The sequence below is a fragment of the Arachis stenosperma genome, chromosome 8, assembly GCF_014773155.1.
Source record: "Arachis stenosperma cultivar V10309 chromosome 8, arast.V10309.gnm1.PFL2, whole genome shotgun sequence".
NCBI classification, from domain to species: domain Eukaryota; kingdom Viridiplantae; phylum Streptophyta; class Magnoliopsida; order Fabales; family Fabaceae; genus Arachis; species Arachis stenosperma.
This window is the reverse complement of record NC_080384.1, coordinates 32,506,896-32,533,990: the sequence shown is the minus strand read 5'-3', so window position 1 is coordinate 32,533,990 and position 27,095 is coordinate 32,506,896. Positions and strand designations below refer to the sequence as shown.

General features: G+C 33.1%; 1 protein-coding gene across 1 annotated transcript; it reads right to left on the bottom strand.

Annotated features, from left to right (window-relative positions):
* Positions 1-14,460: 14,460 nt before the first annotated feature.
* On the bottom strand, positions 14,461-22,027 carry LOC130946773 (aconitate hydratase, cytoplasmic-like). The gene is made up of 20 exons (XM_057875616.1): positions 21,442-22,027; positions 20,904-21,008; positions 20,587-20,747; positions 20,388-20,480; positions 19,552-19,737; positions 19,293-19,454; positions 18,970-19,114; positions 18,745-18,887; positions 18,587-18,643; positions 18,410-18,489; positions 18,258-18,333; positions 17,586-17,771; positions 17,391-17,458; positions 17,154-17,272; positions 16,881-17,002; positions 16,244-16,342; positions 15,659-16,138; positions 15,262-15,360; positions 14,899-15,141; positions 14,461-14,805 (listed from the first exon to the last, which is right to left on the bottom strand). The coding sequence occupies exons 1-20, from the start codon at positions 21,722-21,724 to the stop codon at positions 14,737-14,739; spliced, it is 2,976 nt and encodes a 991-aa protein (XP_057731599.1). The 5' UTR covers positions 21,725-22,027; the 3' UTR covers positions 14,461-14,736.
* Between the last annotated feature and the right edge of the window lie 5,068 nt (positions 22,028-27,095).

Genomic DNA, 27,095 nt, shown 5'->3' with positions numbered 1-27,095 from the left:
CTAATCAAAACCATAGTTTAAAAAAAAGTAATTTGTAGAAAAATATGGCCAAGGTGACAATGGGAAAAATGATAATCCAAGTGGAATACAAAGCCTTTCTTAAGGCAACATGATTTCATTGATTGAGAATCAAAGGAAAAACTTATTTCAACAAATCATGTTCTTATTTTATAGTTATCTTGTGTTTATTATGTCTTGGCAGAAATTTATTATCTCTTGTACAATCATATTTTCATTCTAGAATGATATGCATCAAAGGAAGAAAAGGTCTGAATTATTATTGACAAATCATGTGCTTATGAATTATTATTGTTCTGTTTATCTGAGTCATCTGAGTCATGTGCTTATGAATAATAATCTTAAATCACTCCCTAATCATGCCTATAAATTATTATTGACAAATGAGTATTGACAATTATTCATTCTAATAATTTAAAGTCTTATACTATATTCTCTTATACTGTAATTTATATGCTTTGTTTAGTCTTTTACAATGGTGTGCTGTGTTATTATTTGTTTCAACTTTGTGAAGAAGACTAATATGATGTTTATTGTCATTATATATTACTTGAATTATTTTTGTTTGTTTGTATTTTTATTTTGTTTAATTCTATTAAGTATCTTTAATTTTGTTTAATTGTTATCACTTTTAATTTTCAGGTTTAAATCATGATTTGCAAATTTTTAATGATGATGATGTGGAAAGTGATCAAAAATAAGGATTGAAGACTACTTTATATCTAATATTGTAATTTTTTTATTATGTTGTTGAATTTGTAGTGATCTAATACTAATTTCTTTTTTAAATTCAAGTTATTTGAGCTAATGACATTGTATGAATTTTATGTTTGTATTTTAATTTATCTATGAATTTTAATTATTTGTTTTAATTTATATATGAATATGTAAAAATTAAAATGATATTAAATTTTTATAGGGGCGGGTAGGGATAGGACAGGTACCCACAGAGACGGTTAGGGTACTGCAGTTTACTACCCGCGGGTAGTGGCGGAACGGGTAATATTTGAGTAAAAGGACGGCGGGACGGAATCGAGTAGGACAAAAATCCGCCCCTACCCGCCCTACTGCCACCCCTATATGAAAACCATGCAAGAGCAAAATCCTCAGCAGGTTTAAAGTGTTATTGTTAAATGCAAGTATGAAATTAATACCAAAAAGAAAAAAAAATCATTGGCTTTTTAATACCATTAATCACCGTGTTATTTAAATATTTAGTTGGTTCAGGAGACTCGATATCTATTAATTTAAGCAAAATCTTGAGTTCATATTTTGTTGTTAAAAAAAATATAGATAAATTTTATAATTTAACTAGTATTTAGTAATATTACGGAATTATTTATTTATTCATTGTCAATTTTTAAATAAAATATAAATTTAGTTAATATATATCCTAAAAATACAAGTTAATATTAATATTAGTAAAAAGATTTAAATTTTTTAATTTAATAAATACATAATCATTATATTAAAAATTAAACTTTATATATATTTTTTTAATGTTAATTTTCAGCTAAACTAAAAAATATATATGTCTACTTTGTGTTGGTCATTAGTGTGATTAGATGATTGTGCAAAAATATTAACGCAATGCATCAAATTAAACCCTAAATTTGATGTCATTTTATATATATATTCATCATTCAAAAACATAAAGTTAGATTCAGAAAGGATAAAAGTTTACAATAAAAGTGGCCTCTTTTATTTTTATTCGATTTTATAGAGGTTGGGCACAACAACGACAACTCAGCTTTAATTATCTGAGTCAACAACTAATTTTTAAGATATTTTTTTATTTAGAAGGAATATCTCAATAACTTTTTAGACAAGAGAAACGACCTTCTACTACCAAAGGTGAAACAACATTAAAAAGTGGTTATTACTTCTGGTTATTACTTCTATTATAAATAAATTAACACCCTCAAGTATATTCAGACTCAATCTATTACAAATCTGCTTAAAGTCCTTACTAACTTAAGCATCGGGGTCTCTTGCAGGTATCACCTCCTACCTTTTGTCAAACAACTTGGACAAATTCATCCTTGTTGGAGAAGGCGTCGGACAAATCATCCAAAGGCGTTTGGACCTTACATTCAAGTCCAAAGCAACCCAGTTTCAGGTAACCCTCGAAACATTGACACCATTGTTGGAGAATCTGGAAGTCTATACCTACGAATGACGGACAATCAATTCAAGGACGGCCATACGGCATCTGAATCGGAACTGGAGCCTCACAGCGATGATTGAGCACTTGCGTTACCCCTACCATAGGAAAGAACAAGTACCCCCCACAAGGAAGGTACATTAGGAAACTCGCCACCTCGGTGGATCCATTCAAAGATCCACCAACCTGAAGATGAAGAACCTCCTCATCCCACAAAAATACCGGGACTCGTACACGGACATCGCGGCCAATTAGAACAACTCGAGCAAGAAGTTGAACGACGGCAAGAAACGGAAAGAAAATTACGAAAAAAGAAGTACGACGACGAAAAGAGTTGGAGGAAAAGCTCTCAAGAGATTAGAGGTCAATCTAAGAAGTCAGAGAAATCGAGCTGAAAGAGAGGAAAGTCCTCTTAGAGGGGAGGACCCATTCATTGAAGAAATCATGCGAGCACGGGTTTCAAGGAATTTAAAAGTCCGATATACATCTCTATGATGGAACGACCGACCCAATACATCACCTTAGCAATTTCAAAAGTTAGATGTACCAAGCTAATGCCTCCGATGCAACTCGTTGTAAGGCCTTTCCGACAATGCTGACCAAAGCAGCGATGAAATGGTTTCATAACTTACCGCCCAGATCGGTGACTTGTTTTGATGACCAGGCAAAAAAGTTTCTGACCAGATTTTTAATTTAGAAGGATAAAGTCAAACTTACTCCAAGTCTCTTAAGAGTAAAACAAGAGGTCAGTGAAACACTCCGAGATTATATGGAAAGATTCAACAAAGCTTGCTTGAAAATACAAAACTTACCTCCTAAATCAATGATAACGGGGTTGGTTAACGGCCTTAGAGATCCAATCCATATCCAAGCGATACCCGACTTCCTTGTATGAAGCAAAAGGGCGGGTAGAGAAGTATATCAACGTGGAGAAAAACTCCTGACTTAGAGATCCCGTCTCAAAGCCAAAACTTTCTTATCAAACTCGGGACAAGGAGAAGGAGACAAAGAAAAACGAGGAGTATATCCCAGAGAAGTTTTGAAGATACCACAACTACACTCCCTTTCGAGTTTCTCTTATCGATATTTACAGGAAGATCTGTCACACTGGAAAATTTTTACTTCCTCACTCCATTAAACACAAAAAGTCAAAAATCGGACAGAATATTACGAGTATCACAAAATATATGGGCATCCTACTGACGACTATTATGATCTGAATGTTATAGAAAAGTTGGTCATAGAAGGTCGACTAGAAAGATACCTCACTGAAAGGACGGACAACTCAGAAAAAAGGAAAAGAGGAGATGAAGATGGAAGCAAAAATGGTAAGAGCAAATGTTTCAAGAAACGAAAAAAGAAAAAGAGAAATAAAATTGGATATTTATAAGATATTAGGGACACAAATGTCATTTCACACCTCTCATTAATGGCGGGCACGGTTACCAAGGCAACCGAAAAAAGAAAGTGTGAAAAGACGTGACGTTTCAAAATACGTCGAGTGTCTGACTTACCCCTAAAAGGCGTTTTACCCGACGTGAAGGAGATCCACCAATGTTTGAACCCGATCTCATACAAGCTCGGATTCAAGTAGGAGCACTATTCATACCCTAATCCAAAAACATAAAGCCAGGCCCAAAAAGAATAAAAGTCCACCATGAAAGGTGGCTACTTTTACTTCTACCCGACCTCATAGAGGTCGAGCACAACAACGGTAACTCAGTCTTAATTATCCAAGTCAACAACTAATTTCTAAGATATCTTCTTCTTATCTAAAAGGAAGATTTCAACAACTTTTTAGATAAGAGGAATGACCTTCCACCACCAAAGGTGGAACAATACTAAAATATGGTTATTACTCTTACTATAAATACACTGACACCCTTAGGTATATTCATATCCAATCTTCTAAAAATCTACTTAAAATCCTTGCTAATTTAAGCATTGGAGTCTCTTGTAAGTACCACTCCCACCTCTCGTCAAACAACTCGAATGAATTCATCCTTGTTAGAAAAGATGTTGGACTGATCATCTAAAAACATTTGAACCTCACGTTCAAGTCCAAAACAATTCTGTTTCAGATCACCTCGAATATATATATATATAATGGTTTAGTCGATCTAAAACAAATAGTTTAGATGTTCATAAATGTGAATGCATCTTATCTTGTGGCACACGTCAGCTACTATAGTATTTCCACAAATAAGGCCTTTGTGTTTTGGTCAACAACTTTGATATTAAAATGTAAGCGACATGTTCAACAAATAGTATCGAAATTTAAATCTAAGAGAAAAGGACAAATAGGTTTCTAATCTTTTTTTCCGCGGATATTTTCGTCACCAAGAAATGGAAAATACATTCATATTCCTAATCCCTCCAAAATGTAGACAAATTTACCCCTCTGTTGAAGTCATTCCGTTAGACTCGATGGAAAACGCTAACATGGCTCCCGTGGCGCTAACCTGGCCATTACAGAATGACACGTGGCCTATAGCTTTTGAAAAGAAGACATATTAGTCCCCATACACTAAAACGACGCCATTTTACCCCCACCCCTCCAAACACACTTTAATCCCCTTCTGCATTTTCAACCAATATTCCAGATTCCAGATTCAAATTTTCAACTAATCAACAATACTTCACCAAATCCAAAAGTGATAAATTCAGCACTTTCAATTCTACAATTCCAGAATTCAGATTAGGTTTACGAAGATATAGAATTAAGGAATGCAACAACAACAATTCCAGAATCATCAGTAAAGCATCCAAAACACATAAACAAAGAATCAACAGAGTAACAAATCGCAGCAACATAAGCAAAATTTCAAGAAAAATGAGAGGCAGGAGTCTATGCAAATTCATATTCAACAAGCAATTCAACGACATATTCACCAACAATAGAGCACAAATTCAATTTCACATGCTCAGTTCACAATAGGTCCAGATTGTGCAATTTATGAAGAACATGTAAGAACTCCTCATAATTCTAGAAAAATTAATACGCTCTCAAATAGAATCAGCAACTTACCAGAAATTGCATATGCAAAATTCAAAGGATCTACATTTGGCGCACTTGGAGGAAACGGCTCTAGCCGAGGAGGAAGTTGCCGTCCAGGGCGGCGGAGCAGCAGCGGAGGGGTTGAATTTCCCACAGCCAAAGCCACCGTACTCGTTTACAAAGGCGGCCATTGGTCGGACGACAGCAAGCGATACTGGTGAAGCTGCAGTTCTACATCGAGGTAGTGGCGCCGACACAAAGGAGGAAAGAGAGGACACCGTGCATGATGGAGGTGGCTGGATCCAGAGCGGCGAGGATGGCGTTGTTGCGATGCGAGGAGCACCGAACGGTCATGTGGAGGCAGCACTGAGTTTCGACAGCGATCCTTGTAGAGGTTGGTTCTATCATGCTTCTTTGATTGTGGCCAAGCCACCACTACTAACGATGGCGGTCTTTCCCTAGGAGCGCCACGATGAGACTAGAACAGAGTAGTGGGATACAGTAGTTTTGGAGGGTGCGCATAGGGCAATCAACGGTGCCATTGACGGTGGAAATCGTGGCAATTGGCGTGCTCCTTGGTCGGTGGGAGTCGTGGGAGACACAAGTAGGGGTGGAAACAGGCTAGGGCAGGCCAGGCTTTACTCTTAACAGGCCAGGCCTATAATAGAATATATTGGCCTTAGCCTGGCCTGTAGCCTGGTATAGGCTTTTTAATGAGTACTGAGCCTGACCTGTTGTTAAATCTGGCCTGGCCTGAAGCCTGTCAATAGGCCTATTTTTTTTAATAATAATTAAATTTAAGATATAATTTAATTTTTAAAATTATAAAATATAAAATAATAAATTTATGAATAATATTGATACAAAATACACAAATATAATTAAAGAGACAAATGACTTAGTGGATAAAGGTATTATTATAACATAGAAGACCCAAGTTCAAATCCTTCTAATAGCATTTTTACTATTATAATAAAATTCTCTATATATATTTGCAGGCTCAGGCCAGCCTGACAGGCCCAACAGGCTATTTCAAAAGCCTAGGTCTGGCCTTTTAAAGAATATAGGCTTTTTTAATAGCCTGAGCCTGGGCCTATTTCTTATCAGGCCAGGCTAGGTCAGGCCAAACACAGGCCAGGCTGTAGGCCCCTGACAGGCCGCCTGACCTATTTCCACCCCTAGACACAAGAAAGAAGGGGGTTTATGGGTAATGCAGAAGGAGATTAAATAAGGTGAAACGACGTCGTTTTGGTGCGTGGGGACTAATACGTCATGTTTTTAGAAGTTATAGTCCACGTGTTATCCCGTAACGACCAGGTTAGCGCTACAGGAGTCACGTCAGCATTTTTTATTGGGCCTAACAGAATGACTTCAATAGAAGGATAAATTTGTCCACATTTTAAAGGAATTAGAGACATGAATGTATTTTTCATTCTTCGAAAACTAAAATATCTACAGAGAAAAGGTTAAAAACCTATTGTATTTTTTTTTTTCTAAATCTAAAGATGCCTTGCACTGCAAACCTCCTCCTTTGCATTCACAGGAAATCCAATTTGAAAAAGACTTAAATTATGGATATGTTCATTGCATGTAGATACAAATAAATTTCCTTGATTAGTTGTTATTACATAGATAATCATTTTTCAATATTTCATCAACTTTTTATTATATATATAATTAAGTTATTGGGTTTAATTGGGAATATGATCAATTAAGTATTCTAACTTTGAATTTCAGATACTTATAAATAATAAATCTAAAACTCAATGAAGATTATAAATTTGGATGTGACTATATAAAAAAAATAAAAAATATTTGATCGGATAAAATTAAAATATACATAATTAAAAACATAAGTTTTTTAATAGGCCAAAAAATTTTATTTTATATAAAGATGTAACGGTTAGAGTTTTAACTTGTATTTATTATAATATTTAAGTACTCGTATTTAATAAATTATTTATTTTTTAATTATATATATACATTTTTATATTTTTAATATCTTTAATTTTTTACTTATTTATTTATTTTCTATTTTTTATTTTTTAAAATTGTTAATATTTTAACAGATATTAAACTTCAGATTTCAGATTTAAATAAACCAGGTATAAAGACCGGCCAATAGATTTTATTGTTGACCTATTATATATACCAATTTTTTCGCTAATAAAAGATATTTAAATATTTAATAATTATTATGATTTTTAATATTTATTATCTTAACTATAATTTTTTTAAATATTTTATAATTTATATATTTTAAATTTTCTATCATTGTAATAATGAACAACTAAAAAATTGATGTATTTTTTAAGAAAAAGATTAATATTTAAAAAAAATATAACTTTACTAATGTTAATTTTATTTGATAATTTTATAACTCTAATAATTTATAGAAAAAAAGTGAAATATAATTTTCGAAAGTTCAAAGAGTCATTTAATAACAAATTTAATCTTAATTATTTATAACGAGATTTTGAAAAATGACTTCAAATATATTTTAATAATATTTTAAATGAGATTAGACGAACTTATTTTAAGTAAAGTCTATACCAAAATATTATTTATTATTTGATATAAATTTTTCTCTCTTAAAAAATTATGTTTAAGCTCCGTCACTAATATTAAAGTATTTGTTTCTCTAGTTGAGGGAAAGTGTTAGACTAAATTAAGATTTAAAATTTTTAAATTATAAGATTCTAACTGATTTCAATTTTAGATTGTCTAGAAAATTTTGATGAACAAAAATTAAAATTTATTTTTAAATAATTTAAAGTACGAGTGAGCTAAATATTCATCGGAATAATAGAAACTAGTATTTGTTTCTCTAGTTGAGGGAAAGTGTTAGACTAAATTAAGATTTAAAACTTTTAAATTATAAGATTCTAACTGATTTCAATTTTAGATTATCTAGAAAATTTTGATGAACAAAAATTAAAATTTATTTTTAAATAATTTAAAGTACGAGTGAGCTAAATATTTATCGGAACAATAGAAACTAGCAAAAAAGAGAGGTATTTTGAAATACCTCATATTCTTCTTCCATCTCTCTTCTTCTCTTCTCTCTCAATGCTGGTCTCGAACCGGGATCACTTGGGTTTGAGTTATTGCTCCTTACCATCAAGTTACTCGGGAGACCTGCATGCCTTATACCTAAAGTATAAATTTTGACTTATTGTAAACATGACTCAATTGACCCACCTTGCAAATAGATGTGGGCTAGGATAGAAAAGTGGCACCCACGTTATGTGGCTATCAAGTGGCCCAAAATAAAACTTACATTTCTCAAGGGGTGGTACGTGAGCGGGGTACAAGAATATGGGTGAGTCGGATTCATGGTCGGGTCGGATTCTTTTTTTCTGGGCTGAGCCCATGATAAAAATGGGGAGAAGAGTAAAGACATCATTGGTTGTTTAACCAAAAAATAAAAAGGCATCCTAGGTTTAGAGTTAGACCATAGTCCTCTCTCCTTTTTCAAGCAACTTGAGTAAGGATGACAACCGGGCGGGGCATGCCGAATGGCGGAACTTTGTGTGGGTAAAGGGAGCCATGACCCCAAAATTTTTGTAAAAATATTAGTAATTTTACTTTAAAGAAAAAAATAGTTTGTTTGATTAAATTGATATACTTTTAATTTAGGGATAAATATTTTTTTCGTCCCAAAAATTTGAGGTCGAAATCAAAATCGTCTCCGACCTTTTTTTCTTATTAAAATCATCCTCAACGTTACAAAACGTTATAAAATCGTCATTTTTTACTTCAATTTTATTTTTTACCAAATTATCCTTCATTATTAAAAAATTATAAAATAAAATAAATATAAAATAAATAAATAAAAAAAGAAGAAAAGGAGGTGGGGACTGGGGAGAGAAAGAAACTGGGGGAGGCCGCGAGAAAAAGGGGGAGGAGGGGGGAGAGAAGGGGGACCATCCTGCTACTTTGCCGTCCTGCCGCACCACACCACACCGCCGACCTGCCATCCTGCCGCACCGCACCGCACCGCCGCCCTGCCGTACTGCACTGCACCATCGCACGACCATCTTCTTTTCCTCCATACCGCCGCACCACTGCACCGCCGCCTTGCCGTCCTGCCGCACCACACCGAACTGCACCGCGCCGCACCACTGCTTCTTCTTCTTCTTCTGTGAACTGAATTTTTGATGAAATTTGTTGTTGTTGATGAAATTTGTTGTTGCTGAAATTTGAATTTCTGTGTTTTTGATGAAATTTGTTGTTGTTGATGAAATCTGTTGATGATGATGATGATGACCATAAAGAGAGGGGAATGAGGACGAGGTGGGGGGTTACGGTAAGGGAGTGGGGTGAGCGGGTGGGGGTTACGGTGAGGGGGTGAGGGTGGGGGGAGGGGGTGTTACGGTGAGGGAGTGGGGTGAGGGGGTGGGGGGTTACGGTGAGGGGGTGAGGGGTGGGGGTTTACGGTGAGGGGCTTGATGCTGGTGGTGGTGGTGGTGGTGTTGGTGTTGATGGTGGTTGTGGTGGTATGGTGTTGTTGCTGTTTGGTGGTGGTGGTGGTGGTGATGTTGGTGGCAGTGGAGGTGGTAGGATGAGGAAGGTGAAGAGGAGAATGATGATGATGAGGGTATTTTGGTTCAAAAATTTGGAAAATGATGATTTTAAAGCGTTTTTAAACGTTGAGGATGATTTTAACAAAAAAAAAAGGTCGGGACGATTTTGATTTCGATCCGAGACTTTGGGGGACGAAAAAAGTACTTATTCCTTTAATTTATGTATCTGAATTTTATGTACATCTTCACCAATCTTTCAAATTTTTTATCCAATCCTATTTGACATAACAAATAGCAAATTTTTAAATCAACAACAAGTGACATATCTTTAAATCAACGTTACAAATTAAATATTATTATAGAATGAACGCTAAATTATATTTAGCTTCTTATATAGTTTCATACATTATTTTATTTTTAGAATAATAAAAATTATAATATAACTAATAGTAATATCAGTTATTAATAAAAAATTATTATTTTAATTTTAAATCAACTTTATAAATTTAATACTATTATAATATAACACTGTTTAAATTAATAAATTTTGATATTTTTATTTTATTATAAATTTAAGACTTTGTTTTGTTGTATTATATTATTTAATTTATAATAAAAATAATTAATCTTGAGATTTTTGAGAGATAAATATTATTAAAAGTAAAATTAATTTTTTAAAATATTAAAAAATAATTTATAAGTTATAATTGATTTTATATAATTTAAATAAAAAATTAAATTTTTAAAAAGAAAAATCAGTTTTTAGATAAAAAAATTAATTTTCTAAATTAAAATAAATTTTTATGTGCAAAAATTAATTTTTTTTATATAAAAACTAATTTTTTTTAAATTAATTTTTTTATTTAAAATCAAATTGACTTATTATTCTAAATAATTTTTTTAATCAAAATCAGAATTATTTTTTATTAATTTTAACCATATATAATTCTATATATTAATAATAAATTTAAAAATAAAATACTTATATTTATAAATTTTATTATAATATAAATACTATTATATAATTTTTTTATTAAAATTTTTGATCCCTTCAAAAATTTTTTTCAAATTCCGCCTCTCATGCCTCCTTCTTATTCTCGCTCTCAGTCTCAAGATTTATTCTCCCTCTCCGCTCCTGATTTTTGTCATAGAGGAATATGGACCCATTCCTATTTTACGCGTGTCCTGCAAAAAATAAGAACTCCATTTTTTATTTTTTTATATTGATAATTTATATAAAAACTTTAATAAAAAATAAAAAAATATTATTACAACATATAAATAAAATATTATTTAAAATTATAAATCTAAAAATATAAAATAACATTATAATCATAATTCATAAAATATAATAACCTTAAAATATAACTTTTAATATAAAAGAACAATAATATAAAGTGAAATTTAGGAGATTAGGATTTAAGAATTCTGATCTTTTAGAATGATTGTGGATCGGAGTGGAATGATGCAGGATTAATATTATGAAGAGAAAAAAATACACTTTTAAAATTAGAATTAGATTTTTTATTATATATATATGGTATGTAAAATTATTAAAAAATTCATATTAAAAATATATTATTAAAATATTTAAATAAATTTAATAATTTAAAAATTAGCAGAAAAATTTCTACTTAAATCTTCACGCTTGTTTTGGAAAAATTTTGCCCTCATTCATGTGGAGAAAATTTTCCATTTTCGAGTTTTCATTCAAGACAATTCCTACGAAGATCCCCATATTTAAAAAAATTTCGTCATCCCTAAACTTGAGCTTTAGTAAGTTCCATGCTATGTGGACCTTAACAATAGAACAAAATACTAATAAATTAGTAAATTAAAGGATTTATTTAGTCCTCTTAATGTACTAGAGTAAATATTATCTATTAAATTAAATAAACAAAATTTTAAGTTTTTGATATATTTATTGTGTATGTATGAACTAATCTCTAAATTAAAACATATATGCGGTATTTCTTATTATTACCAATATATCCCCAATATAAATATATAAATTTACTAATGTGATTGAAATTCTTAAAAAAATTCAAATTTTAGCTATGCTATTTTGGAAGACTTACTCTGTCCTAGATTAACTTTTTAAACATAAAAAATGCCGATTTCTTAGATGTGAATGAATTAAATGATGATTTCGAATGAATTTTAAAAAAATTTCGTTTCATTTATAAATTCATTAGCTTATAACATTTTCTTCCTCATATTTTTTCATATGTCAAATTATTTTCTATCGTAATTATGCTGCTGCAAAATTGATATATAATGAAATATTTTTTTATTGTTACATAAATTAATAAATAAATAAAATTTCTATTTAAATAGGAAAAAAGAAACCATTCCCATCTTCATAAAAATAAGTAAATACAAAATAGTGATACAAAAAATTGAGAAAGAAAATAAGAGTGTATGAAAACAAATGCGAGATATCATTTTTTCATTTAATGGTTTAAAAACTGTACGATTAAAATATTCTAGGTAAAATTTCACAAAAAAAAGGTTGAAAATTAGGACTATCAAAGTTAATAAAACATGTATAGTTAGAATGTTTTATACAATAGTTTTAAGAAAAATACTAAAGGAGAAAATAAGGAATGAAGCGTTCCTTAAAAAATTAACTTGCTATTAAAAAAAGAAAAAATAGAAAATAAAATAAATATTATAAATTTTAAATTTTAAACTCTAAATATAAATCACTAATATAAAATATAATAAATAAAAAGGTGAAATTTAGTTTTTAAACTCTATTTTTGAAAAATTTTGGATTTAAGATTAATATTTAATGTTGTAATTTAAAATTTATAATAACAACAATTTTAAAAAATTGGATGACACTCAAAATCATAGCTTAGTACTAATTTGCTATCAGCCTTCCTATCATGGGGAATGTACTACTATTTTTAGCATTGATTAGAGGGCATACAACTTCAAGTATAATGCAAGATAAACATATTGTTGCATATCTCTCCGTGATTATCATTATATAATCATGATAAGTGTACATTAAAATTAAATACTAAAATCAACTATTAGATAAAATACACATTAGAATATAAAATATATATTAAAAATATAAATATATAGTGCCTAATTTTATAATAATCTAATAATAACAGGGGCAGGGCAAACTTCAATGCTGCTATCATCAAATTAAAAAAAAAAATGTTAAGTTAAAACTAATGGCCGGCAACACTAGTAAAATATTGATGCAGCACAAATACGAAAAGGGTATCCAAAAATATATAATTCATAGTGTAGTCCATCTCAAGAATCTCCCTTCTTTTAATTACAATAGACACGCGTAACAATCGGATATTCCATGTGCTTTTCTCTTCTCCACACTCTCTATATATGGTTGACTTTGCTTTAATCCTTTGATTATTACTACTAAAATCAACATCATGTGGAACTGCATGAGAAACAGCAAAGTATCAGCAGAAGATACTGATGAGAATGAGCCGGTAAAGAGACGCTCTGCCTCTGATGGTGATCGTACAAGTGGAACTAGGAGGATTAGGTTGGTGGTGAACAAGGAAGAGTTGAGAAGGATGCTGAGGGAGAACGATGCTCAGCAATATGCTTCTTTGGCGCAATTACTGAAAGATATGAAGATGAGAGAAAAGAGAATGAGTGAGGTTGAAAGAAGAACATGATGGAAGCATGAATTCTTGGAGGCCAGCTTTAGAAAGCATTCCAGAGGTATAATTTTGGTGTTATGAACAGTTCTATGTAAACGGTGAATGTATTTTATTTTTATTTTTGTTGTTGTTTGACGTATTTATTATTATTAGAGTAAGTTGTTGAATTCTACGTGGTTTGTAAATATGACGTAATTTGAGTAGTATGCAGAGGTTCTAGGTTTAAACCCCATTAGTCTCGGTTTGACTAGAAGAACTTCAGAGATGTAATATATATGAAGGTATCATGTAAGGAGGATGGTTCTATAGACTATATGTGTTGGCGTAATAAAACAAAACCACTTAGGCCGTTCATGAAAATTTCTGCTCATAAAATGTTTCGAATTTAATGTATATGATGCATCATCATCTGACAAAAACGATGGTGAGTGATCTTGGCTAAAAACGGCAAAACACTTTGTTGAGGATTTGGCATGACTACAAAAATATCAATCTTAAAAAATGAAAATTGTGTTATATTGGGGATTTTTTTTTTGGTGGGGGGGGGGGAGGTTGGATTCTCCCCTTGTGTTTATATGAGGCTCCGCCCAACCGGTCACCATCATGACTGTTATTAAACCCATGTTTAATAAATTCAGTCATTAACAAATATCCATTCGAAGGGACCAGCTTCCGAACTCCGAAGGTTCATTAATAATATCTATCAAATTCCTGTGTTAAAAAAAACCACCAATATGAAGAGGCATTATTATTTATTAGTTCTATTGAATCCTACCACTGGCACAACGTGAGACTCATCAGAGGCTACATATGCAGCTGCCATGCGACTTCATAGTTTTCAGTCTCTATTAGGACACAATTTACCTCATTTTTACTATTCTTTATCTTAGAAACGGTTCTCTTTTGGATGAAAGCCTCGTTGATGCGTCTCAACTCTCAATTTTTATTTAATTAAAATTACTACAACGGGCATTGTTATAAGGAAAGGTGTATCTGACCAACACGATTATATGCCGAATAGCTAAACGTACGATGATTACTTTTTAGCATTTGTGTGGATGAAATAATTGATAAATCAAGTATCCACCACTTAACAATTTCAAAAGACCGAATTCCGTATGCCATTGGCACCGGCTTATATAAAAATTACAATTGTTCCCATTGTTCAATAGGCAAGCCGATCACGGGAATCAATGTACTCAATAATGTTTCACTTCACATGCCTAAATATATAAACACCTGGAAATGTCAAAAAGTAAAATTGCCTCCCTCGAAAAAGGGATTCTTTCCTATTTATTGAAAAACTTATTCTCATTTCTCACATCAACTACTGCTAGAATGGTAAGAAGTGTTAAACATTTCCCATCAACAGACGGTTTTTCACTGTGAAATGAGGTTCCTGATGACATATGGGAGGATGCCTCCGTGGTCAAAGTAAGCCAGTTCCACCTGAAAGTACCAGCGTGTTAGAATAGATCACAATTGCATCAATAAGTGCAGCAAGAAAGAAAATTAAACATGAAAATGAAAAGTTTGAATTACCTCGGTGTCGAATCGAACTGTGCAGGTGAAAGACTTTCCAGTGTTGGTTGTGACAGTTACATCTTGACCAGGCCTTATGTCACTGATTTTATTTGGAAGGTCAATGGTGTACCGTTCATGGCCAGTCAACCCCAAAGTCTCGGCATCCTCACCAGCTTTGAAGCAGAGAGGAATAATACCCATTCCTACCAAGTTACTGCGATGAATTCTCTCAAAACTCTTGGCTATCACGGCTTTGACTCCCTACCATTTGACATGGAAAAATCATCAAGACTATTCGTCTCAGCATGTTGAAGAAATCTAGAAAATCAAATAGAAAACCCAGCCAAATCACAGGTCACAATATTAAACGGAGGGACTCACCAATAGCATGGGACCCTTGGCAGCCCAATCCCTTGAACTTCCACTACCATATTCAGCTCCAGCCAGCACAATGGTGTCATGTCCTTCATTCTTGTATCTCTGAAATAAGGGAACCATTCCAAGGGATCAGCACTCAAAACAGCACATTGCCATTAAGTAACTGAATAAGAAAGGCTTGATAGATTAATGCACAGAACAGAGCCAAAAGATTTCACAAATTAGCAAGCATTTGTGAAATAATTAGCTCTGAAGCATTTGACAAGACACTGTAAGCTGACGCTAATTAGGAACAAATAATGATTATATCAATACCAGATAACATCATATCAACTTGATCATGCTGCCACCAGAAGAGTTAAGTAAAAAGAATGTCATACTTTGGTAGGGCATAACTCACCATTGCTGCATCAAACACATAAAGCTTCTCTCCTGTAGGAATGTGAACTGTCTTTGGGCCAACTTCACCATTTAATAGCTTGTTAACAATGCGGATGTTGGCAAAAGTTCCCCTTGCCATCACCTCATCATTGCCACGACGACTTCCATAAGAATTGAAGTCCTTGCGATCCACTCCCCGCTCCATAAGGTACTTTGCAGCAGGACTGTCTTTGTGAATACTTCCAGCAGGAGAAATGTGATCAGTAGTTATACTGTCACCAAAATTCAGTAGGCAATAGGCATCTTTAACACCATGAGCTCCAGGAGGATCCATGGTCATACCCTTGAAGTACGGAGGTTCGTGAATATATGTTGAGTTGGGATCCCACGAATACAACTTGTCAACAGGAACTTGTAGTTGGTTCCACATAGGGTTACCTTTGGTAATAGATTCATATGTACTTCGGAACATGTCAGGCAACACACTAGATTGAACAGCCTTGAATCAAGAAAATCGAAGTTAATTGTCACGCACAGTATAAGCATCTACAGTGTGTGTCATCTCTGATTAAATAAATAAATAACTAAATAAAAAGACATTTACCTGTGCAATTTCTTCAGTGGATGGCCAAATATCCCTAAGGTAGACATTCTTGCCATCCTTCCCTGTCCCTATTGGCTCCTTTTCAAAGTCAATGTCAACCTAAAATATTTAACGAATACAGATGTTATATTTTCTAAACTCTGGAGGAAAAAGGAATCTAATTCCTAATAAAATAAAGGGTACACCAGGTTTAATTAAAGCAAAAAAGGCCATTAAACCACTTCGCAAACTTATAGTCTGAGATATGACATTATGTATCAGAAATATAGTGCATAGCCAATCAGTGTTCATCAAGATCCAAAGATCTGGCAGTGTGTATCCAACTAGTTAAAAGCAACGAGGCACAATGTTAATTAACTAGCAAAAATATCACTACAGTCAACCAAAACCAATATACACACATTGATACACTTATTATTGGCCTCCAAAATTTTAACTTGTCAGTTCTGTTGCATGCGACAGGCTCAGTTGTTGCTGTAGTTTTTTTACTTCCAACTTTAGCATTTTAATAAATCTTAGGTTACTGGGGTCTAATGAGAATTAGTCTTTACCAAGACATGGAAAATCTGACAATGTGGAAGACAAGGACCAAAAACCTTTTCTCTACATGCTGGAAATATAAACTATGCATGCTTACCGTGCCAGCAAGGGCATAAGCAACAACTAGAGGAGGGGAGGCAAGGTAGTTAGCTCTTGTCAAAGGATGTACACGGCCTTCAAAGTTACGGTTCCCAGACAATACAGCAGCAGCTACAACGTCTGCATGAGAAAATGTAGGAATTAAATAAATACAGAAATATAAAGCATAATATATGTTTACAAGCTTTCCTAAAGTTGTAGAAAAGAAATAATTGTGAGAGAATTCACAGAAGTTAGCTTCAGTAATAGAAATCATATTTGATATAAATACCATTTTCTGAGATAGCAGTAGCAACTGATTCATCCAGCTCTCCTGAATTGCCAATACAAGTTGTACAGCCAAATCCAACAATATTGAAACCCTGTTCATTTAGATACTTTTGCAGACCACTGCCAAAAAGGTATAAAACATCCAAACCTGAATTCAGTATACATTCTTTCCAAATTGAGCCAAATACCAAAGTACATTATGAAAGAATTAATTAAGATTCTAAAAAGGATAAATAACCTCTGATGTAGGTATTTTGTAACAACTCCAGAGCCAGGAGCAAGACTCGTTTTTACCCAAGGCTTGACCTGACACAGTTACTCAAAGATCAATATTAATATCAAGAAAGAATAAATAAAGAGGCCCATATCCAGGACATCACGTTGATAAGCACAAACATGGCAGATTCTAACATTACTATTATTGGTGCCTAACCTGCAAACCTAGATCGTGGGCCTTTTTGGCTACAAGACCAGCCCCAAGCATAACACTTGGGTTTGATGTATTTGTACAGCTTGTAATTGCAGCAATCACAACACTGCCATGCTTCAGCTCAGCTGGCTGCCCATGGAAATTAAATTTCGCAACTTTGCCTTGCGCTTCTTTTGGTATTGCAAATCCCTGCAATCAGAGAAATATTTTGGATGTAATTTGTCTAGGGTTCTCATCAAGCACAAGTACATGAAATATGGACTATTACACTACAATATGTTTTGTGGCAGCTTCTGTGTCTGCAAGTTGAGGCCAACAACTTTGAACAGTTAAAATGACCAGTGTTCAAAACACAAAAGACAAACAAAATAGAAATGTTTCTTGTGCTGATTTTGGTGCGGCACCGTGCCATCTTCCACCATTAGATGGGGTCGTCATGGATACCACATTACATCTAAGATGAGTTGGCACAGGGATATTAAAATTTAAAAGTGATACTGAATAGAAGTCAATTAGCATTTATCATGTAAACAAACAAATGGAAAGATAATAGCAGGTTGATTTAAAACAAACATCAAAGAGATATTTCATGAAAATTGTAAGAAATGAAATAACCTATGGTTCCTATAAAACCAAAAAGTAATAAAATTATATGAATATTACAGCACTACTAACCTTAAAGCCCACTTTGTTATCAAGACATGCACGCCAATCGGACTTCATTTCTTTCAAAGGCACTCGATCATGAGGTCTGTCAAGAGTGTCACTTAGTATGACAAATCAATGATGAAAGACAAGGCAACATGTAAAATACTGTAGCATCTTACCTCTTTGGCCCAGAAATACAAGGTTCAACATCATCAAGGTTCAATTCAAGATAGGATGAATAAGCTCTATCTTGTTGAGGCTGCATTTATAGAAGATAAATTAACATTCAAAATATGGACATTTTATCTTCTGGGGGGTAAACGCAAGGATTGTGCATAATTATTCAACTATATTACCTCATTATAGTCAACAAACATTTTGTTTGCCCTGAGATAAGCCTCTATCATTGCCACCTATATTCAGCCAAAATGGAGTTAAATAAGTCACAACATTGCCACCTATAAGCACTTCAGAATTCAGATCACAGGCAAATAACAGATGAGTTGATACTAACAGTCTCGTCACTTCTTCCAGTTAACTTGAGGTATTGTAATGTAACATGATCTACGGGGAAGAAACCCATGGTTGCTCCATATTCAGGAGACATGTTGGCAATAGTGGCCCTGTCAGCCAATGATAACTCACCCATACCATCACCTATAGAAAACAGCCACTGGTAATTAGAAAGACCAAAACAACTTTGGAAAAAAGGAAAGGAAAGAAATGAGAATTTTATTACCATAAAATTCAACGAATTTTCCAACAACACCATGTTTCCTAAGCATTTGTGTCACAGTAAGAACCAAATCAGTAGCTGTAACACCATTCCGCAATTTTCCAGATAACTTGAACCCAACAACTCCAGGTAATACCATGCTCATCGGCTGTCATTATCATAGCACCCAGCATTAGGATCACCACCGTAGGTTAACCACTTGCTTATTTGAGATAAGACTTTAGAAAACATATAATTTCAAAGAACATACTCTTTTTTTTTTTTTTCATTTTGATAAATTAACACCCATTCATTACATGTAGGTTAGGATTCAGAAATTCATATACCTGTCCAAGCATAGCTGCCTCTGCTTCAATGCCACCAACACCCCATCCAGCAACTCCAAGTCCATCTATCATAGTTGTATGGGAATCAGTCCCAACCACACTGTCGGGATAGAGTAGGCCCTCATTGTTGAAAACAACTCGCCCAAGATATTCGAGATTGACCTGAAATCAAGACAACATAAATCCCCAACACTAACAGCCAGAATAATGTATAAATAAATTCCATGAAGTGATTCTGAATGTGTGCTTCAAAACTTACTTGATGTACTATACCAGAACCAGGTGGAACAACAAGCATATTACGGAAAGCAGTTGAGCCCCATTTAAGAAAAGCAAATCTCTCCTTGTTTCTCTTGAACTCGAGCTCCATATTGGCTTGTACAGCATTCTCTGACCTTGTTACATCAACCTGAACTGAATGATCAATGACAAGATCAACAGGAACCTGCCAACACTTACTAGTCAGAAAAAATGTAATAAATGGGTAAGGGAGTTAGTTTCAAGTTCTATTTTGTAACCACTTAGAATAGTTTGTTACTAGGTGACCACTTTTCAAATAAAACAAATAGGTTCATAATAAACCCAAGACATAATTTGTTCTCAATCTAATCAATCACTCTCCCTATTACTGGGGAAATATGGGGAAATACTTTTGAGATGCTATGCATGACTGCACTAGTCATCTATACCAATTTCAGAGCCTTTTTAGCAGCTTTGAAGTAAAGCCAGTAAAATGCAACATTTAAATGCCAACATTACAATGTAAAAGTTAAGTGTCAGATTGGTTTCGATTTTTATCTGTTGTTTTCATTTTTAGTATTTTCTGTTTTTAGAATTTTGTGAAGGAAAAACTTAAAATAGAAAAACAGAATTTTGTTGTTTTCACCAGAAATAGTGCATTGAAGATTGAAAACATTGTATATTGCACAGAAAATAATAAGAGTAACTTACTAATTATGAGCTCATGGCTCATATGTTACTCCATGATGAGTGTTTAAAAAATTGAAATCAGTTTGGTGGCCTCCAGGAATGATTTCACATGTATGTATGTAACCAAAGCACATGAAAGTTATAAGAAATAAGAGCGATGTGTACCAGAGGATTGATCTTGTTAGAATCACTGCCAAGTCTATTCATAGCATCACGCATGCAAGCCAGATCAACAACAGCTGGGACACCAGTAAAATCCTACAAAGAGGTAAACAGAAAAGGTTAAAAGAAGAAATCCCACTACTCAATATTTCCTAATCCATATGAATAACGCCCTGGCTGTATAGAGGGGCCAAGCATGTACCTGCAGAAGGACTCGAGCAGGTTTGAAAGGAATTTCAACTTGCTTTACAGCAGTGTTTTCCCAGTCAATAATCTTCTCTACATCTTCTTTAGTCACTTGGAAATTGTCACAATTACGGAGGGCAGATTCAAGCAGAATTCTGATAGAGTATGGTAGCCTATCTGTTCGGCACCCATAAAATTGAGATGCAGTCATTAAGGAGAATGATATTCAGAAGGAGAAATTAGTCCTTCCTCATAACACTTGATTAACCAAATCACATCAATTTAACAATGTATCTAAACCGAAATACAGCCAGACCATGGAAGCAAAGTTACCAATCCTTGGGTCCTTGAGAGACGGAAGGCTGTAGTACTTTCCGAACTCGCCACCTCCAGGCTTAGGAAGACTGGTAAGGTTTCCCTTGAAAGGATTTTCACCAGCTGAAATTGCAAACATGTCAGACAACTAGCTGAATCAGTGTGTTGCACTTAGAGTCAGAATAGAGAAGACAGCACTACCAGGTATTGGCAATTCAACTACATATCAAAGCTATTTTGTCAAGCCTACATAATGAGCTGATTTGAAACTGCTTTGAATTATACACGCATATAACGAACCACGCAGCCGTTAAACGAAACTCGAAATATTTAAATAGCAGCTGAAACACCAGTCACTCAAACAGTTCATGCCAAAAATGGATGACCGAAAAAAAAAAAGCAGAGCCTACATGTGCAACACACTACTCATACTCCTCACGTCATTCATAATCAGAACATAATATTCAAAGCAGAGAGAGAAAGAAGAATTGAAAAATCGGAAACGAAGAATTGCGAGCGAATCAGTTAGATCGGAGAGCGGAGTCAGAGTGTGTACCCGCGGTGGCTAGCTTGCGGTGGAACCGCTCGAGGACGGGAGCGGCAGCTCTGATCTGAGAGCGGAGGCTGAGGGGAGACCTCCAGTGGCTCCAGCGGGCGGCGACGGAGGAAGAACGGAAGGCGGCGGTGGCGGAGGATGAGAAGGCAAGGGATCGATAAGAAGCGGTAGGGCGAGGAGGAGGAGAAGAAAGGAAGGTTCTAGAAAGAGAGGAAGAGACGAGCTTAGTCCTTGTTGCTCTGAGGAGCATAGAGGAAGACGAGGAATACGCCGTCATGTACATGGCGATCACGCATCAAACATCAAAAGAAAACAATGAAAGTTTGAATTGGAAATGATGGAAGAAGAAGAAGAAGATTTGAGGGCGTGTGGTGTGAGCGAGCTAGCTAGGGCTGTTTCTGCGTCTCTTTGCTTCTAGAAAAAGTTCTATGTATTTTGCAGTGGACCGTTTGTGTAGCTTTTTTTTAATATCTTATGACTTTATGTTATGATGATGACGATGAATGTAAATGTGCATGTGAATGTGCTCTCAGGGCACCGCACTCACCAATCACCAGTGTAACATGAACAAATAATTACAATTATACATCATTGTTTTAATTTGGTGATGATTTATATATATGGGTTGGGACCGGGGTTGTGTGTGGATGACTCTAGTGTCTGAAATGTTCGTGTTCAATCACCACCATTCAAGGCGGCAAGATAGTGTTTTGTTTATTTTATGAGTATATGATTTGTCTGGTATAATTCTGAATTCAAATGAAAGGGTGTCTCGTTAAAGGGCATGACTGGGAATAATGGAATATTTTTCTAAAACGTTCTTTCTTAAGACACTTGTATCACCTTTTAATTTCATATATCCAAACAAAAATTAATTCCAATATTTTATTAAGAGTGTAGTATATTTTTATTTTATTAGGTTAATTTTAGAATCAGTTGTTCACAAAAGTCATTGTGTACCTAATAAAGTTCGAAGAACACTGTTAGGAGACCAGCAATTTTCAAATTTTTGGACCAGTAAACAACCAGCATTAATATTTTTCTGCTCCAAACAAAAAAAAAAGCCCAAATGCACATAAAAAGCGTGAGTACACACTCTTTACCATACGTTCTTCTTCTTTCCCAAAATCCCACACACTCTCTCTCTTGACACTCTTGTAGCGCACCCTCTTTCTTGCTCTCAACGTTGGAGCACACTCAACACGAATCAGCATTCTTGAGCTTACTATCTATCCCCGTTAGCGTCTCCAATAGTAGCAGCGTTACTCTCTGCGACAGCATCTCTCAGCTCTCTATAATTTTTTTTCGTTTCTATTAATGCGTTATGCTTTTGCAAGGTTAATGTGAAGGTTAATTAGTTTTGATTTTTGTTCATTTATTACTTTATGCAACTCTTTCCTTTTTAGTGTCCATCATTATGTATCCATTCAAAACATGCAAAGAAAAACTCATAATGACACCCAAAAATATGATTCAACGTTTCTTGTCTATTCATAAAAATCTTTAAGCACTCTATAATAAAAAAATTTTTTTTTTTTATTTTGATTGATCATATCTTGTTTATGAAACTTAGGTACTTTTAATTTATAAATATTTAAAAAAATTCATTATGTCATTATCTCAGTTGTTAACAGAGCTTTGTTGTGGTAGAATTTTGATAATGGCTACTATACAATTGATTATTAGGTTTTTTATTTGTGTTTGTGTTAATAATATGTTTTTTAATAATATGCAATGATTATTTGAAATGGAAAAAGATCTGGATATTAAGATGCCGCAAAGAAGTACAAATACAAAGAAATCTAAAACAGGAACAAGAAAGAAAATGCATTAGAAAACTCTTGAAAAACTAGAATCTCGAGTATGCACCCATTTAAAAAGAGATTTTGCACACTTTACTTAGGACACTTTGCATCCATCTGGATGAAATTTTGTACACATGAATCAGACAGTTTGTACCTACTTAAATGAGATTTTGCATACCTTATTCAGCACAATTTGCACCCAATGTAATGAATTTCTTGCACACATGAATCAGACAGTTTGCACCCACTTTAATCAGAATTTGCACATATCAATTTGACAGTTTGCACTCACGTTAGTCGTAGATTTTGCACACTTTACTCATCACAGTTTACACCTAGTTTAATGAGATTTAGTGATCAAGTGGGTAGTGATCAAGTTCAACATCAAAATAAAAATCAAAGTTCATATCCTTCATCCGTGTAAAATACTTCAACATCTTCCTAGCATCCATTTCTTTCATAACATTGCGTACCTTTCTGCTGAGATAATTCTTAACATCTTTTTCATTAAGTTTATCTTAGAGAAACCCCCCGCTTCACCCCAACACTTGATATGTTTTGCTTGGTCTCATGCCTGCTTCATCGTTCCTCTCAATGACTCGACACATGTGCATACTCATCTCCCTATTACGTGTCAACAATTTTGCCATCTCCGGATCGCAAGGATGTGAATGATCCAAACACACCTTGGATATAACCCAAAGACCCTCTTTATTCAACCTAATAGAAATCATTGCAGAACAATTGTAGTTGGTTCTAGGATTTGTCTTTTTTATTGGTGAAATTTTAGACTTGCGTTTTCCCTCCTTATTGCAAGTAATCATTTGATTCTTAAGAACCTTATCTTTACCAACTTTTCGAGTAAACCTTATCTTAGTAAAAAAACCAACGCGCTTGGCATAATTCTGATAAAATTGATTTGTATCATCAATGGTTCCAAAACACATGTCAACTTTGGGCATATCCTGTAAAAAAGTTAGCATACATCAAATAGTAAAACAAAATTTCATTAAAGTAGATGCAAACTGTCTAATTCATATGTGCAAAATCTCATTAAGGTGAATGTAAATTGTGCCAAGTGAGGTGTGCAAAATCTGATTAAAGTGGGTGCAAACTGTCTGATTCATGTGTGCAAAAAATACATTACATTAGATGCAAACTATGCTGAGTAAGGTGTACAAAATCTGATTAAAATGGATACAAAATGTTTGATCCATATATGCAAAATTTCATTCAGATGAATGCAAAGTATCTTGAGTAAAGTGTGCAAAATCTCATTAAAATAGATATAAAATGTATTGAGTAAAATATCTCAATTAGTATTAGGTATTAAATCAACAAAAATCTTTTGCATAAATAAAAATCCTTAACAAACTTCTAATAAATTGTTGCTAATTGGCTGAGACATAAAACTAACTACTATTTTTATTGTTGCTAATTGGAATTTTTTTGGTGCCTTCAAAATACTCCACATTAAAATAAGTTAATTCAGTTGAATACAATACACACAACTATAAGATTACAAAGATGGTGTCCCCTGTTTAATGTTCATACAATGTTATAAGGTTCTCTAACTACTAACTAGTTTGTAAAATTAGAATATAACTTTTTGTCAAAAAAATAATAATAACATACCTTTTTGAATCCCATAACTATTCATCATGAGTCATAAGATCATAAGAAATATGTCATACTACTAAGTACTAAATATTAATCTCTTTTTTTTTCTCTCTTTCTCTTTATATCTCTCCAAATTTTTGTTTATTCATCCCTTTATTAATTGCACTTTTTTACTTTGGTTACTTTTAGGCTTTTATGAAACTAATTGTATAAAAGAAAATGCAAAACAATACCCTACAATAGCAGACCACACACTACCTAAAAAACTAACTTAGCCTCACTTTTATAACCCTTGGAAATTATATAACTCCAACCTCAAGAAAATTATAAAACATGTTTATTGTTATAGAACAATTACAAATTTGATGCTTCTACTTCTACTTCGAATTCTTAGCAGCTAAGGTTAGATCAGTTTTATTAAGCATGGATCATGTCTTATTATCTATTTTCCTTTCTTATTATTTCTATGCTTATTTCATATAAATTAATAAATTATTATTTTGTTAGAAAGCCAAACTAGATGAAACATTATTTGAAGGTTAATATATAAATCATAATTGTATGTCTTATTTTTAATATAGAAATTTTAGATTATGGTTCAATAAATTTTAGTATGTTTGATGCTTCAATGTGATGCCTTACACTGAAATATAGAAAGGCAACAACAGTACATAATTTAAATTACATTAAAAAATCAAAACAACAAACAAGAAACACTAATATTTTTTATATTTTCTGTCTTAGTAATTTCATCAAACAGTTGGTTTGCGTTAAATGTGCATTGTTGCATTATAAAAATCAAAATCGAATAAGGTATAATTTGGATTCTGTACATTCAATTTAAATTCTATTGAGAAAAACAAAAATAACATGATTTGCGAGCTCATAAATTCATAATCATAATCATCATTGTGTCCATTGATGCACTATGAAAATCATTACAAAAATTATGGAATTAGAAGAGAAAGAAACTGCTTTCTTTAATATTCTGTTCTTCTAACACTGATTCCACCATTGATATGGAGTGAGAGAGTGAAATTCTGAGTTGTTCTACAGCTGAGAAGGAATGAGCGATAGAGAAGAGAATTTTTATCCAAGAGTGAGAGGTGAAGCTTCATAACCTTTGTCAATGAAACTGCGATTGTCAAAGAGTCTAAAAACTGAGATATTCGACTAGTTCTTTAGAGAGGAGCGTGAAAGAGATTCTTTTATAATAGCATATACACGCGTAAAACTTTTTGTATTATAATAATATAAAAATATATGCTGGCTAAATGACGATTAGGTTTTGTTATATTTGCTAGTATTTGAGACTTTCCATATATAAAATTATAAAAATATATCCGTTATATCTAAAATGCTATTATACCAATTTAAGTGATTTTTTTATTTTTATTTTATTTCATGAGCATGCATAAATGAATAGAATCTTTTATCTTTTAGTAAGTTATTTAAAAATACTTTAATCTCCACCGCATTATTTTTTTAAATTGTTATTCAAGGTACTAAAATAATTTTTTGTTTTAATTTCTGTACATTTTATCTTATTGGTGAGACTAAAAAAAATAAAAAATATTTAAAATTAAAAATTATATTTTTTAATTGAAAAAAATTAAGAGAATCTATTTTCTAATTATTAATCTAAAGTAATGGAAAGTAGTAGCTCAAAGCATTACTATTTTATTTCAGTAGTGATAAAAAAAAAAAGGGGGCATGGAAAGTGATAAATTGATAATAAGGAACCTGCAGTAGGGGATTTGATCCCATGGAGTTGGAGAGAACAAATTCGAATAGGAATACGCAATTGGCGTGGTCAAGTAGTATAGTTCAACTATTTCTTCCCCCTCACGGATTAAGACACGACATAATGTGTTACACCCACAACTCATTCACATGTACACTCACTAGATGTGTCTGGTAATGAGATGGCATATATTTTTGTTATCCAAAGTATATTTTATCCAACTCAGTCACTAATTAATCTCTAAATGTGCTGTAAATTTATTTAAACTTAAATAGTTTTAAAGCCACTTCGTGCTTACAACAACGTATAAACTCTTAATTTTTTACACTAATTTTTAAAAATAAAAGAATAAAATCTCTTATGACTAATTATTTAGTGAAATAGAACACAAATATAACAAATATGTTGTGTCAAAATATTTTTAATTTTATTTTCTATCTTTCTTTTTAAAATTAAGAAAAATCAACACAATTTGTTTTAATCTT